At 33.9% G+C, this 17,005-nt stretch overlaps 3 protein-coding genes across 3 annotated transcripts in view; 2 read left to right on the forward strand and 1 right to left on the reverse strand.

Moving 5' to 3' along the window:
• LOC105126284 (protein phosphatase 2C 32) overlaps window positions 1–4,589 on the forward strand; it is a 7,515-nt gene extending 2,926 nt beyond the window's left edge. The window contains exons 2-5 of the mRNA XM_011027103.1: window positions 14–533; window positions 1,054–1,167; window positions 3,161–3,425; window positions 4,143–4,589. Coding sequence (XP_011025405.1) covers window positions 14–533; window positions 1,054–1,167; window positions 3,161–3,425; window positions 4,143–4,261 — 1,018 coding nt within the window. The 3' untranslated portion in view covers window positions 4,262–4,589. The remainder of the gene's footprint in view (window positions 1–13; window positions 534–1,053; window positions 1,168–3,160; window positions 3,426–4,142) is intronic.
• Window positions 4,590–8,680: 4,091 nt separating this feature from the next.
• LOC105126199 (germin-like protein subfamily 2 member 4) lies at window positions 8,681–10,081 on the forward strand. The gene is made up of 2 exons (XM_011026987.1): window positions 8,681–9,229; window positions 9,340–10,081. The coding sequence occupies exons 1-2, from the start codon at window positions 9,124–9,126 to the stop codon at window positions 9,885–9,887; spliced, it is 654 nt and encodes a 217-aa protein (XP_011025289.1). The 5' UTR covers window positions 8,681–9,123; the 3' UTR covers window positions 9,888–10,081.
• Window positions 10,082–15,345: 5,264 nt separating this feature from the next.
• LOC105126200 (putative expansin-A17) lies at window positions 15,346–16,548 on the reverse strand. The gene is made up of 4 exons (XM_011026988.1): window positions 16,407–16,548; window positions 15,941–16,265; window positions 15,730–15,847; window positions 15,346–15,426 (listed from the first exon to the last, which is right to left on the reverse strand). Exons 1-4 carry the CDS (start codon window positions 16,546–16,548, stop codon window positions 15,346–15,348), a joined length of 666 nt encoding a protein of 221 aa, XP_011025290.1.
• Between the last annotated feature and the right edge of the window lie 457 nt (window positions 16,549–17,005).

Below are 17,005 nucleotides of genomic sequence, written 5' to 3' on the forward strand. Positions count from 1 at the left end.
TCTTTCCCTGGAGTTATGATTGGCATAGAGAGGAGATTTATGCTGATGAGCGAGTAGTGGAACCCTCTGGACCTAGTAGGAGATGGAAATCAGGAATTGTCGATCATGATGCAGTTTTGAGAGCAATGACTCGGGCACTGCAACACACTGAAGAGGAATATATGGAAATGGTGGAGAAGGACCTTGATAAAAATGCGGAGCTTGCTTTGATGGGGTCATGTGTTCTAGTGATGCTAATGAAGGATCAAGATGTGTATGTCATGAACCTTGGGGATAGCCGTGCAATATTAGCACAAGAACGACCGAATGATCGTCATCCTAATCCAAATTTGTTGAAGGATGACATGGGGTATAAGAATAGATCCCGAGAGTCACTAGTACGTATGGAGCTGGACAGAATTTCAGAGGAGTCTCCAATGCATAATCAAAACAATCAGGTTAATATGATTAACAAGAATAGAGAGATCTCCATTTGCAGATTAAAGATGAGGGCAGTTCAGCTTTCCACTGATCACAGCACAAGTATTGAAGAGGTGTGCTTCTTGAAATTTTCAAAATGGTTATTATAGTGAATGTGCCACAAATGTTATCTACATGTTTGGCTTTTGTATGTTCATTTTCTGTACTATCCATCAATTGCATCATGAGTTCGAATAAACCTGAAGATTTATAGCATGTATTTGTTCATTTGAGTATCAACCGGATAGGATTCCCTTTAAAATCCTAGTGATTCGCCATTTTCTTAAGCAGTAGATCACTTTCTTTCTCTGGTTCTGAAAGATGTGAAGTAAAGGTATTGTGTTGCCAAATTCATGCTCAGGAGCAGAAAAATCTGAATAATTTAAGCTAAAATTTCTGCTAATCAGTTGCCAAACTGTTTGCTGGTTAATATCATTTCATAATTAAGCCACCTGGTTTAAGGATTTTCATAGGGTTAATTAGTCATTAAAATATTTGATGAATCAGTGAAAAAATAAATAAGTTACTGCTACACTTTGATCATGTTATGCTGTAATTGAATATTTATCTTGCATTCTTGGATACTTGCTTCAGGAAGTGTTTAGAATAAAGGCAGAACATCCTGATGACAACCAAGCAATTTTAAATGATCGTGTGAAGGGACAATTGAAAGTAACAAGGGCTTTCGGTGCTGGTTTTTTGAAGAAGGTCAGTCAATGTTTCAGCCTTGACTTCTGTTTTCTCTTTGTATTTATCTACATGCTTTAAACTTTTCAAAGATCTCAGGATCACAAATGGCCAATTCATCAGTTTAGTAATTTGTTAACTTGACATGGCTACTCAATGTTCATATAATCATTCCCATCTATACATGCTGTATTTTTTCTTCACTAGATAGTGGACTGTTGAAGGCAACCACATTATAGCTGGTCTGTAAATACATTGAAAAGGGAAATGTGGAAGTTGGAATATTTCCTCGAATGTCCTACTACATGTGTGGGTGTGTGTTTATGCATTTGATTAGTACGTATATCCAATGAACCATTTATCTCTGTATGATTTCTAGTGATTGTTGGCTTCAATGATCTCAGGAGAGCTGATTTAGGGTTGATATGTGTAAGCTTTCTGTGGCATCCATATTTTCCTTATCTCCCACCTAGCAGTGAATCACATTCTCAAAATCATGATGGTCTGCTGGTGAAATAGTTGAGGATTTTGAAAGGAATAATATAAATGCTCATTTGGCATAATTTGAATGCCATGGATTTTCTGCTATTTCTTCCCAAATTTGGTTTTATATGCATAATAACCTGGGTCAGTATCTGCTATGTGGTCAATTTGTTAGTTATGGCTGAGCTTTCCCTTGGTATTATCTGTTCTATCAACTTTGTGTTTGTTCAGCAATTCCATAGTTCGGTAGTGTCTTCAAGTCTCAATCTCCCGTGTAAGAATAATTGCAATGCACTGTGTCAAATCAAGGGAACAAAAAAAGGTAAGAGAGAGAAGTTATCCATGACACCAGACTATAATTCTATTTTTATTTTTTTGGTTCTGGAATTGCATTCGTTTTAGTTGCTTGGAACGATGTAATTGTGTGTTCTTATAATCTGGAGCTGAGGTGTTTTGGGTTGTGTGAGGGTGCTGGGGATGGGCCTGTTCTGAGAAGTGTCAATTATTTTAACCAATTTGAAGAGCAAACAGGATTTAAATTTCGCTTCAGCAGCAGATTTGTAGACAGGGGAGAGAGCTGTATTTATTTATTTATTAATTTTTTGAAGCTGTCAGGTTGGAAAGGAAGGTTTTCCATGTATTTTAGATTGTTCATGTGATAAGATAGGCCTGAAAAGGGAGTTCAATCTAAATGATTACAGGAAATTAAAGTAGAATCAGGGCACTTTAGTGTGGAGTGATCAACTTGAGTTGTTGAATGAGTTTTGATCTATGGAGGAAGATTGAATTTTATATTTGCAATCCCAGAGCAATGACATGATCAAATACCTCTGTCAGGTTAGATTTGGTTGGTGAAATCTTATCTTGCAGGCATAATAGAATTTTAGGATTATGAAGGTTGGGGTAGGGGGTTTCTTTTTTGTTACTATCATGTTTGGCATGTCAAGGTAATATACAACTCCATTTCTGTTTGTTTATGGATGGAGTCTAAAAAATCATTAAATGCAATGTTGGCAATCAGGAAGCTATACAGCCAACATATTGATTTTTGAAACCAGGGAGTACAGGATGAGATGCGGGATTGAATTTGGGATGCACACTTCTTTGAGAAGTTTTTTGTTGTTTCAGTTTGAAACTTTATTTTGCATCATAAAATTTCAGTTGATGGGATGTGAAATCTGTCAAGTTGGAAAACATTTCAGTTCTTCTGTTTTGCCCTTCGAAAATTGTTCTTTATACCATTTAGTTAAGGTTGAAAGTGAGCGTCAATCTTTGCTTTTGCAAGTTATTCTTGATGGTTGATTTGAAGTATTCTCATAATATTACGTATCATTCATAGCATTGAACACACTATTCATATCTATCATGTGTTCATTGAAATTAAGGCGTTATGTCCAATAATATACTCTTGCTAATAGCTTCCCATTTTTAGCAAATCCTGTATATAAGCAGGATGCATCATTTGCATATTTACACATTGGCTTTTTTGTTTATCTTTTTGTTAACCAACCTTTATGGATACTGGTTGCAGCCAACTTGTAATGAAGCTCTGCTAGAGATTTTTCAGATTGATTATGTGGGAAATAATCCCTATGTGAGCTGCATTCCTTCTGTAGTTCATCACCGACTTTCATCAAGTGATCGATTCTTAGTTCTCTCCTCTGATGGACTTTACCAGTACTTCAGCAATGAAGAGGTGGTTGCTCATGTCACGTGGTTTATGGAAAATGCCCCTGGAGGTGATCCTGCACAGTATCTCATTGCAGAACTTCTCTTCCGTGCTGCCAAAAAGAATGGTTAGTTGAATTAACTTTCTACCTGTCATTTTAATTTCATGATGGGAAATGAAATATACTGATATATTTTTTTTTTTTACCTGAATGCTTTGATGGGATGGAGTGGTAGGACATGTACCTTCCAGGAATTGTAGGTTTGGTAGTATTTCTTTCTGATCTTTGAACTTGCTCTATTAATCTCGCAAGTTGTGGTCATTCCCATAGTGTTTTGTGGCCTTGTAGTTTCTCACTTTTTTTGTGAATGTCCACATTGAGCTCTTTAAAGCAGTGTCTGACTGGTTGGTGTAATTCAGTTAAAAAAAGAGAGGATACAGTCGTGAGAAACAAACGAGTACTGCACGTCAAATTGTTAAAGTTGCAGAACCCACCTTGAAAATCTGGCATGAAATCTTTGGCTTGGCTTCTACATCAATTGTTAAGTCTCTTCAAAATTATCATTCAATAACTAAACCGTAAAATCACCAGCAGCTGGTAGCCAGATTTTCTGTTGAAAGAGCAGTGTCACCTAGTTGTGTAAAGTTTTGCTTTGATCACAAGTCTTCACTGACAGTTGCGGAGGAAGAGTACAGCCGTTTGATCTTTGCCCTTGATATAGTATTATAGTCGAATCAAAATCTCTTCATACTTCAGCTATAAATGAGTTTGAAATTAATAGTTCCTCTGCCATAAATTGAAGTCTTCAGCAATTTTCTGATTGTATTTTTTTGGAGGTTACAGGAATGGATTTTCACGAATTGCTTGACATTCCTCATGGAGACAGACGTAAATATCATGATGATGTCTCTGTTATGGTGGTTTCTCTGGAGGGAGGAGGGATTTGGAGATCAGCTGGCTAGTTGTTTTCAGTTTACACATTGCCTCAGTAGTGTAATCATTTTCAAAGGAGTGGTAATCATCGATGCAATTTAGAATGACATTCTCTGCAATATAAATTTTTCATCTTATCATTTCTATTTCAAGTTGAGGAATAGTTTATGCGAGGGCAGAAGCTGATCAGTCCATGCTGCTAGAATGTTGCGATCAGATGCCCCTTTAAGCTTCCAGTATCTAATTATTTTGTATGCCTCATTCATCGTTAAAGTCCTTATGTTCTTTCTTTTTTCTCCTTGGAATGGTTTGTAAAATTTTGATGAAAGATTTATTTCCCGCACCCCTTTTCCGACCTCACCTCCTCGATCCTTTCCTGGTGGTTAATGCTTTTCCGTTCCCATGGTCACCAAATTTTGCTCCGGAAACGGCTTTGTAGTATTTTATGTCTTCCAATATTATCATAATTATATCTTATATTATAACATATGATGTTTACTGTAGCATTTTCGTTTTTCATCCTCTTTTTTTTTTTTTTTTGATTGACTGTTTCTATATCCAAATTGAGTTAACATTTGTTCAATTTAGGAAAAATAGTCCAAAGTAACAAGGATCAATTTTATTACGAATTTAAATTTTGATTCAAAAGTTTTTGTTTATCCCTTGACTTCTGTTTTTTTTCAATCTTTGTACCTAAGATTTTTTTAAAATTCAAACTTGATTTAAAAGTTTATTTTTTTTTATTTTTATTTTAAGAGAGTTATCAGATTTGAATGAGGAGAGAGAATCATTAGTTTTCATTGATTTTGTTCATTAAAAAGATTGATTTTGGGGTATGATAGTTATTTTAAATTTGAAAAAAAGATTGAAGTTGATAAAGAAAATCTTTACCTAGTTTAAATTTGTGTTCTTGGATTATTTTTTATTTTTTTTTAATTTGATAAATTAGTTTTTTTAATGTTATAAGGGTGTTATTTAGGTGTTTTTAACCAAAAACAAATAATAAAAAAAAGTTTTTGGCCGGAAAAGTTTCAATTATACTACTTTCTTTGACTTTGAAATCCAACTTATGATTTGCTACTTTTATTAACCATTAAAAAAATTCACAACTTTCATTTGAATTCTTTTTTTCCATAATTTTTATCAAAATAAAATACCATATTAATCAAATCTTGTTACTAATTCTCACATATTGGTGGCTGTTTTTTTACTAGAAATCAAATCAAAACACCCATACTATTTTTACATAAATAAAAAGAGAAAGGCACTAGGCTTGAGACGAAGCGAAAGAGTCTATTAAAAGAGAGATAAAAAGGGTTGAATATGAGAGATATTAATTATATTCTTTTAATAATATGATTTTATGAGTAATGGATATTACTTCCCCACATGTGCCCGAAAAAACATTTGCTTTTGCTTTTATTTTTTTATTTTATTTTTTTAATTAATGTTTTTTTATTTAATATTAGATTTGTTTTTTTGGGTGAGATAGATAGTTAGTGGGTTAACGTGGTTAATTAATATTTTTTTTTTCAATCTTATCTTTTAATACTGAGTTAATTTAAAATTATACTTCATGATTTGTTTTATTTACTTTCTACTAGTTTAATTTGGTTTTATAACCCAAGAATAATACTTAACGGGTTAATCTGAGTTGACTCGAGTTATTTTTTGTGTTATTTTTTAATTAAAATATTTTTTTAATTTTTATCATTTAATATTGGGTTAGTTGGAAATTAAGTTTCATCATATGTTTTGATTTATTTTTTTGGGGATATCTTAGTCTAATGATTAGGATTACGAGTTTTAGTATTTTAACACCTGTTAAATTAATCTTTTTTTTTTATGTATATATAATCTTCTTTTTAACAGGTTATTTCGGTCTCATATTCTTTAATATTATATTTATTTTTTATTGGGTTGTTCTAAAAAACATTAGCAATATCTAAACTTTTCTTTTTATGTTTAAGGAAAATCTGACTCGAACCATAGTGTAGCGTGGGTCAATGATTTAGTGTAGATTGAGAATTGATACGTTATCAGATACAAAACTAGCCTTCATACTTGTGCTTTGCCATGGGGCCGAGCAGTTTTTTGAACAAAAAACAATGTTTAGGTACTAAAAATAAGTAAAAAAAGATATAAATTTATGATAAATATGTAAAAACGCTAATTAGAGTTAAGTCAACATGGGACATCCCATCAAACCTATGGTCTAAATTATGTAATTAGAATAACCTGATTAAAAATAAAAAGAATTGTAAAGTGTTTTTTAAAAAATATGTTAACTTTTTTAAATCTATGAGCTAAGTTATTAAACTTGAAGTATTTAATCTAGAAAAATCACGAAGTCCATTTCTAAAAAAATTAAATATTAATGGTTGAAATTGAAGGGAAAAAAACTAATTATAAAACTAATTTTAAAAAATAACAATTCAAAAAATAAGAATCAAGATCATTATAACTACCATTATTATTATTATCACCACCACCATAAATATTGTTAATATTATCATTATAAGTAAAAAATAACAACATTTTTATTGATATAATTACTATTTTAACAACCAACACCATAATCATCATTACTATTATTATTATTGTAGCTATTATTATTGTCATTGTCATTATCATTATCATTATCACCACATTAACTATTATTAATATTTTTATTATTATCATTATTCTTCTTCATCTTCTTCTCTTCTATATTATTATTATTATTTATAGTAGTAGTAGCAGCAACAATAGTATTATTACCACCAGAATAATTATTATTATTATTATCATTATTTTTTTTAGTAATATTATTTTTGTTGTTGTTATTATTATTATTGTCATAGCTATCATTAATAATATCATCATCATCATTATCATCATCATTACTAATTTAATTAATATTGTGATTATTGTTGTTGTTACATCAATAATATTATTATTTTCATCATCATCATCATCATCATTATTATTATTACTACTACTACCATGATTATTATTACAATTATTATTGTAACTACTACTAATACTACCACCATTATCATCATCATCAAAAAAATAAAAACCATGAACTTGATTTGAAGGATAGGATTGAAAATTATAAAATTTTTGACAAAAAGGCTAGAGAAAATAATAAGAAATCAAAAGAAAATGGATCAAATTGAAATCACCATTATTATTGAAAAAAAAAATCATAAACTTGATTTGAAATATCAAATTGCAAGTCATAAAAACTTTGATAAAAAAGAAAAAGAAAAGAAATAAGAAATTAAAAGTAAAAAGATCGAATTGAAATATCTTATATATACAAATTAAGAAGTATGAGTTAAATTGAAAACAAACAAAACTTCAACAAAAGAGAAAATGGCTAAAAAACAATAATCAAAACTCAAAGATCTGAATTTGAAATAACAAAAAAAATAAGGATCATAGTGCATTTCCGGGGGGTAAAAGAGAGAAATGAAGGAAGGAAAAAAAATGGGTCGTCAGCAATATATCGACTAAATTTGGAGAACATGTGCCATCTATAATGGAAGAGGAGACGATGAAGAATAATTTGAGACACGATCACTTTTGACAACCAAAAACCATTGCATGTGTCGCCTAAAGTGTGTGCGATTTCAATACACTGGTGCGTGATCTTCATGTGTCAACGTAACTACTTTAAGCCAAACTTACAATCAACAAAAAAAACAAGGTTAAAAAATAAAAATACCCCTACAACAATAAATTAAATATATTATATCCAAGCATGTATCTGTAATTTTATTTGTATATATAAAAAAAAAATATCTATGTAATTTTATTTGTATATAAAAAAGAAAAATATCTAAATACTCCTACCCGGCACCACTTAATTTTTTTGCTCCTAACAATATTTTGATTATTTTACTGGTTATAAAAATATTTAATGGACAAAAACACCCCAAACAAATCAATAATGATTTATGATCCATGGGAAAATATCATTATATTAGATATCAAGGAAAATCCATTTTTAACACTCTTAATCCAAAGGGATTAATTTTTTAATGGGAAGGATAAAATAATCACCATACTTTAGTGATGAATGGAAAAACATGAGTGAATCTCCCATGCCTTTATTTAGCATATTTGTCATGTTCTCTTTCTGTGAACATTTAGTAGGAGTGTTTTGTAAGGCGTTTTGCTATGTTAATTGCTCTGAAAGACCTCTCCCACCTACACTTTTCTTGCCAGAAATCACGTCAGGGGAGAAGCCATTTTTTTCTTTAATACTATAATACCCTTTACTTTTCACAAAGATGGACATTCTTGGCAGGGTACTTTAGGACCAGAAAGAGACCAAGGAACCCTGCATGAGCAGAGACGACAGAGAACCTGAGTTTAAGAGAGGGTCCAAGTTTCATTGATTGGACCATCCAACCACGGGTGCGAGGGCTGCTGCTTAGCAGGGGAAAAAAAAATGCAGATAAAAATAAAGAGCGGTGGTGGAGCTGTCCCATCTCAAGCACCAAATTTCCTTGTTTCTGGTTCTGGTGCTGGTAAAGGTTTTCTTTAAGGCCTCATTTTCTGACTCTCCTGTATAATCATGACCCAAAACTTGCAGGTTTCTCTCCCTTTAAGCCTTGCCCATCTGTCACCTAATCCTTGAAAGCCTTCTTTTTCCGCTTCACAATGAATAAGCTGTACGTTATAGCTTGATTAATTTAGACGCTAATTGAGGTGTGCATTTCTTTTATTAATTTAACTGACCCACCAGAAACCCAGTTAGTATTCGTGATCTATATAGAGAAATCGGTTCCTGCTATAAAATATTGCTAGGGCTTCCACGTCGAGACAAGAACAGGACCTGTCCTTCCTCTGCATCATAATAGTATCTTGATAGCTGTACTTCCATTTTCCACCGCAGGAAATGGCAGCTGTTGTCACATATCTGGTCATCTTTGCTGTCATCTCCAGCGCCCTTGCTTACGATCCTGACATGCTTCAAGACCTCTGCGTGGCTAATACTTCTGCAGGTGTGTTTCGTGTAGCTTTGATGAAGGGGGTTCTTTCTGTTTATAAAACACCGCCGCAGTCTTTGCACAATGATTTGACTGACATTATTAATTCTTGTGGCGTTTTGCAGGAATTAAAGTGAATGGGTTTACATGCAAGGCAGAGACAAATATTACGGAAGCTGATTTTTTCTTTGACGGTCTAGCCAAACCCGGAAAAGTGAACAACTCAGTAGGATCACTCGTAACAGGAGGCAATGTTGAGAAAATCCCAGGCCTAAACACCCTAGGCGTGTCACTGTCTCGTATTGACTATGCAGCTGACGGCCTTAACCCACCTCACACTCACCCCCGAGCCACTGAAATGATCTTTGTATTGGAAGGTGAACTGGATGTTGGATTTATCACCACCGCAAACAAACTGATCTCAAAGACTGTCAAGAAAGGCGAAGTCTTTGTGTTCCCTAGAGGTTTAGTTCATTTCCAGAAGAACAACGGTGACAAGGCAGCCTCTGTAATTTCAGCATTCAATAGCCAGTTGCCTGGTACCCAGTCCATTGCCATGACCTTGTTTACTTCAACCCCAGCAGTTCCTGACAATGTCTTGACTAAAGCTTTCCAAGTTGGTACCAAGGAGATTGACAAGATCAAAACCAAGCTTGCCCCCAAGAAGTCCTAATTTTGTTCCTAAGAAAATTCCCAATTCGGTACTATGCTTGATAAAGTCTCTTTGTTGATATTTGTAATTATATATTTTCTTCCTCTTTTTTTCCCTTAATTGAAGAATGCTATTGGATATAAGTTGATGTTCGCTATATCTTAAATTAAGAGCAAAGAAGTAATAATACTGTCCCAGAATTATGAGTCAAGTTATACCATAGTTTTGACTTGCAACACACACTTGCATGCATCCATTGTCTTCAGCAGGTTGTTATTTTAATTTTAATTTGTTTTTTCTAGTTCGATTATTAGAATCTGGGAGGGTACCTTTCCTTTAATACTATATTTGCTGAAAAACTTCGACGAGGTTGCTATCTATTTCTTATGATATATATATATATATATATGACACCCCTTCATCATCCGAGTGGATTGACCGTGACGATGAACTTGCGGGAATTGCCACAGCTAGCAACCACGTTGATGATTACAAAAACGGAACTCGGCGTTTTCATACTTTTTTTATTAGCTTAACTGTAGTTTCATGTTATAATCTGTTTAGTCAAGTAGGTTTTCATTTTTGTCATCTGTGAAACCATGGAGCTGTTTTATGGAACTGATGCATGTACCCTCCAGAACACCTGCGTTGCGGCACAGATTATATGACAGTGCTGATTAGTCATAATTCACCAAAGCTATATTCTCAATGTTTCATTTTTTGTTTTTGTTTTTGTTTTTTTAATTGGCATTCACTTTCAAAAAGATAGTAATTTCCCACAAACAAACATGGCCGGAGACAAATGGCAAAGGAAAATCAACACATCATGAAGGAACTGATAGCTTAGAGTCTTTTAAATAAAATTATATATTTTTTCATTGAGAATTGTCGATTATATAAATAAAATATACAAGCCAAGATAGGAAATAATATAACAGAAAATAATACAATACAAAAAATTAATATAGATTGATCTTCAACCCTTAAAAATAACTAATTTATAGCTAGTATATCTCAATAAAAATAAAAATAAAAAGGCAAAGAATCTCCTAGCATTAAATTTATAGGTATTTCCTTTGATATCCTCCTCAAATTGATATTGGTAAATCGACAAGCATCAATTTGCCAGTAAAGAAATGATGGTTCAATTTGCCAGTAAAGAAATGATGGTGCTAGCAGGATATGGATTTGGTGAAGATATCTATGATTTGAAAATTGGTGGAGATATGTGTAAGAGTGATAATGTGATGATCATATGCTTCTTTGATTGAGTAACAGTTAGCCTTAATGTGCTTGGCGTGTTCGTGATAGGCAGGGTTGATCGTAATTTGGATGGCACTAATATTGTCAGCATGAAGTGGAGTTGGATGAACTGGATAGAAACTGAGTTCTATAAGGAGACCACATAGCCAAATGATCAACAGATATGACTCAGTACTCTACTTTAGTAGATGATTTGGAGAAGTAGTCCTATTTCTTGCATTTCCATGAGATAAGAGCATCACCAAGAAACATACACTAGCCGATAATAGATTTTCTGGTATCTAGACAATCAGCCCAATCAACATCACTATAGACTTATAGTCGAAGTGAAGAACCTGTAAGGAAGAATAAGTCACGATCGGGTGTGCCAAAAATATAGTGAATTATACGGTGGAAAATAGATAGATGAAGATGCCTTGGTGCTTACATGAATTTGTTGATAGTGTGAACAACATAAGAAATGTCTGGTCGAGTAATAATTGAATAAATAAGACTACCAACTAGCTTCTGATAGATAGTAGGGTCATCAAAAAGCTTCCCTTCATCACAACAATATTTCACATTAAGTTTTGTGGGGGTGTCAACCGAAGTTGTAAGGGCGCTTAACTGAACTAGTTCCTGACTATACTCGTGCTGATACAGGAAGAGACTATGAGGTTGATGATGTACTCCCAAGCCCAAGAAATAAGTGAGTTGGCCAAGGTCTTTCATATGGAATGTAGAATGCAACAAAGTCTGAATTGCATGGATTACCTCCAAGTTAGAGCCATCGATGACGATATCGTCCATATAAACAAGAAGGATAATGATACCTATGGATGTCTTTCATAGAAAGAGTGAGGAGTTATATTGACTTTAAGTGAAGAAGAAACCTAGCAATGTGGATCAAAACTTGTCAAACCATACTCTCGGTGCTTGCTTCAAACCATATAAAGAACATTTCAGTTTGCAAGCATCATTAGATGAGGAAGTGGATACACCAGAAAGAAGTTTCAGGTAAACATCTTCCTTGAGATCACCATGAAGGAAAGCGTTATTGAAATCCATTGGATATAAGGGCTAGGATTGAGATGCAGTAAAGACGAGTATAGTTCGGACAGTGGTCATTTTGGCAACTGGTGTGAAACTCTCACACAGTCCAAACCATATTCCTATTTATTGCCAAGTTCCACTAACTGAGCCTTATAATGGTCTATGAACCCATCAAAACGACGCTTGATAGAAAATATAAATTTACTGCTAAAGGGATGTATAGATGAGGGACATGGAACAACATCTTATGTTTGGTTTTTTTCAAGTGCAAGAAGTTCAATTTCAATAGCTTTTCGCCAACACTCATGCTCTATTGCCTATTTATAAGATGAAGAAAGAAAAGTAGAAGATAAGGTGGTTGTGAAGGATGAGGGAGGATAATAACCATACCTATCTGGGGGTCTACAAACCTATGTACTTTATCGAAGAGAGGGAGTTATAGTTGCTAGAACAGAAGCAATAGTCGGGAAAGGAACTTAAGGAGGCTCGAGAGGGTCTAAAGGCTGGGAGAAAGTAATAGATAAGTGTCTGTAATATATTAAGAGAGGCTTACAAAGGACTGGAGCTGTAAAAGAGTTAGTAACCATAAGCAAAATAGTAAATGATGGAAGAACAGGATCCTGATGCATAGAAAATAAATATTGCTATTCTAGAAAGATCAAATTTCTAGAAATTGAAATATGATATAGATCTAGGTTATAACAAAGAAAACCTTTTTGGTGTATTAAATATTCTATGAAAGTACATTGAATTGATTAAGTCGTGAGTTTTGTGTGTTTATGTGCAGGAAGATGAATATAAGAGACACAACTGAAGGTACGGAGGTTAGAATAAGTTATAGGATAACCAAACAACCTAATGAAAGAAGTGTTGTGGTTCAATATGGGGAAAGACAATTTGTTGAAGAGGTGGAAAGTAGTAGAGAGCTTTACACAAAAAATAAGAAGGTGTAAACGATTGTAATAATAGAGTACGAACAATATAAAGAAGATGGCGGTTCTTTCTTTCAACCACCTTATTTTGATGAGGTGTTGAAGGGCAAGGTTGTTGAGAAATGATGCCATGATGCTGTAAAAAGTCCTGAAACAAATGAGACATATACTCACCCCCATTGTTAGAACGAAGAATTTTGATTTGGGCTGAAAATTGGGTCTGGATATTTGCATGAAAAATCTTAAAAACAGAAAATGTTTCATTTTTAGAATGAAGAAAACAAATCCATATGAAACGAATACAGTCATAAATAAAAATGATAAAGTATTTGTCATTATCATGAGAAGTGACTGATATCATACCCTATACATCACTATATATCAAATCGAAAGGCTGGACTACATGTGGTATGTGAATAGGAAAGGACAAAGTTTTAATTTTGCCAAGCCTGCAAGAATTGCAATCAAACTAAATAGCACAAGAGATGGTGAATCTATATTTCCAATAAATTTTAATAAATCATAAATAATATTAGAGTTTGGATGATCACGATGTTTATGCCATGCTTGGTAATAAATATGACCAGAATTACAAGTGACAAAGGCCAAAGAAAAAAAAGATAAAGGAAATTGAAGAGGAAAAAGACATCCCACTTTAGGCCCCTTCGCAATCATCCTCCCTAATTGTTGATCCTGCGTAAGACCAGGTGATACAAAAACATCAATGAGAGAGGGAGAAACATCACCAATGGTCGTTATAGGTAAATGAATGTCATCAACAGTATGAATTTTGAGATGTCTAAAATATTCATTGACATTAGTAAAAGAAGCAACATTGTTTGTCATATGATTGAAAGCTACGAAATCAAAATACCAAGAAGATGATGTAGAAAGATTTTTACCTGAGAGATCCAAAGCTGATAATGCAGAAATGATCATTTGTTGAATCATGTCAGGAGTCACTAATTGGACAGGAGTAGGAGCACTTTGTGTTAGAGGTGAAGAGCCAACTAAGAAAGTATATATTGTCTTTTTTTTCTTAGGAGGTCGAGTAGGGCATTCTTTGATGATATGACCATTTTTTTTGTAATAATAGCAGAATTTTTAGGGACAATTTGCAGCATACAACAAAAGCACTGAATAATGCTCATATCCCAGTCTTTTAGCTTACCTTGTGTTGCATAGGCCACAATAATAGATATAGATCGTCGTTGTTCCATAGTGGTTTGAGTGAGAAGACGTTGTTCTTCTCAAAGGAGGTCACTATGGCATGTATCCAAGAAGTGAACAAATCCTTGGTTCATCAGGTTAGATCTGGTGCCTTTAAATTCAGGTTTTAGTTTCATTAGAAATTGATCCTATTAAGTAATTTCATGAACAGATTGAATAGAGCTAAGACCTTCGAAGGGTAAACCAACATAAACTATATTAGTGTATTCAATCCAAATATTAGTGAGTCTAAAGTAAAAATCAGAAATAGAAAAATTATCGTATTAAAGAGTGCTCAAGCAGTGTTTTATTGACTGCAAATTTTTTTCATGTAATTCCATATCTGAGCTGTAGTCTAAAAGGATCAAAGATTCAAGATGATGTTAGGTTCAACAGATACTAAGATCCAAACCATGACTTGAGCATCCTTCACTTCCTACTTGATGTACTGGTCTATGTCTTTGATTTTGTCAGGAGCTGGGTTATTTCCATCAAAATGCCCCCACAGCTCCTTACCTTTGACAAAAATCATGAAATGAAACGTTAAAGCAGAGTAGTTCTTGTCATTGAAATGAATCATAAAAACATGAAACTTATCTAAATATACGAGGTTAATAGAATGTTGATCAAGAATAACTAAAACTAAGAAATTTGATAGCAAATAATAATTCAGAGTTGTAGCTTTAATACCATGATAGTTTAGAGTCTTTTGAATAAAATTGTATGTTTTTTTATTGAGAATTATCCATTATTTAAATAGAATTTACAAGTTAAGATAAAAAAGAATACAACAAGAAATAATATAGGCTGATACAATAAATAATACAAGTTGATTTTTAGCCTTTAAAAATAGCTAACCTACTCAATAGTATATTTCAATAATAATAATAATAGTAAAATAGATAAAAAATCTGCTGACATGGAATATATGCGTGAATTTGAACATTGCTTACGAAGTACTGCTTGAATGTCCAGTTTGAAGGAACCACGTTGAGGGTTGTTACGATCTTCCCATCACTGGTTTGGAGTTTGAAGGACAGACTCTAACTATTTAGATAGCTTAGGCTCTGCCAATTAGCACCGCAATTTCTTGTCATGGCTTCCCATTTATTGGATTTAGACCATAGTTTTTAAACCCGGCCCGGTTTAAGGCTCGGATTTCAGGTTTTGATCGGGTCGGCTGGGTCAATTTCTATTTTAAAAAATTCAAAATGGTGTCATTTTAGTAAAAAAAATAAATAAAAGTCAACAGGTTGCAACCGGGTTTTGTTGGGTCGTCCGGGTTTCCGGGTCAACCCGCCGGGTCGGCCGAGTCACGTCAGGTCATAGCTTATCCTATTTTTTCATCAACCCGACTTAGTTCCAGCCCCGGGTCGGCCGGGTTGACCCGCCGGGCTGAGCCGGGTTTCAAAACTATGATTTAGACACATGGTCCATGCCTTAGAGATCTCTCCAGCTCCCCCGACACTTGATATAAGCACCAGCTCAAAGTAGCTCCCTCCATTGAGGGTAAATCTGAAGCCTCCCCTTCTCTTGCATGTCACCCTGATATACCAAAACCGTTTAAATCAACAAGCCACCGCATAATTAAATACTATTCTCGGAACGGAAGAGCACTGAGTATTGATGAGAACATACTTTCTGTAGAGAAACGGTACAATTCCAGCTCTGGACTCGGCTATAGCCTGGAAGACAGGTCGAGACAAGTCAAAGTGCGGTCGAGGAGGATTGCACCATCCTCCGTTGTCACTAGCAGGACGATAGTTAGGCGGACAGTAGTTAGTAGCAGTAATGGTAATGGACTTAGCCTTAAGGCACCATTGAGCGTCACTGGCTGCATCACAAACTATCTGATAGCACCGGCCGCCACATGACTCGCCATCATTGAACAAAGCTGTGCTCAGCGCCGCAGTGTTTATTCCATAACCATCAGTGTAAAGGTTTCCGTATCCACAGGCACCATCTAATTGGGCATCATTTTGAACAAATATTGTATGATCATAAACTGCATTTGTCGATCACAATTATTTAGCTCTTTTCTGGTAAATGAACTATAGAGAGTTCAGGTAAAGACATTTTGACTTATAATTGAACGAGCACTTACTCATTGCACTGGAACCATCACTTCCAACATAGAAAGTTGCATGTGCACGTTGCCATGTCGCCGAGGCGCGTACTTGAGGTTGTTTGCAGAAGAGACCAATAAACAAGAAGATTGCACAGCTGAAAATAGAAAGATATGCCATTGTCTTTTCTGAGAAACAAACAAGGTTGGTTGATGTAATTATTGTTGCTATCTTTGATATAGACGATGATGTACACCGCTGCTATTTATAATAACTGCTAAATCTTCGTCTGCTCCACAAAATGTTCGCATGCAATTTGAAAAAAAAAGAATTGAAATCTGGCTCTAATCATGTACTTGATTGTCTGAATTCCGTTCTGTAATCATCGTCTGTAGCAATATTCAACAAAAACCATTAGAAATTGAGTTATTCCGTTCTGTCTGAATGCCCCAGATATTTAACCGGGGAAGAGAGAAATTGTCCCATTTGTGTTTTTTTTATTGAACTCTATGATAATTACAATAAATATTTAAATAAACTCCAACAATCTATATTATAAACAAAAAAATATATTTATTTAATCAAAATTATTTGTTTATTCATCTATTTTCTTTTTTTTTAACAATTGTTTTTATAG

The sequence above is a fragment of the Populus euphratica genome, unplaced genomic scaffold, assembly GCF_000495115.2.
Source record: "Populus euphratica unplaced genomic scaffold, PopEup_1.0 scaffold75.1, whole genome shotgun sequence".
Taxonomy (NCBI): Eukaryota; Viridiplantae; Streptophyta; class Magnoliopsida; order Malpighiales; family Salicaceae; genus Populus; species Populus euphratica.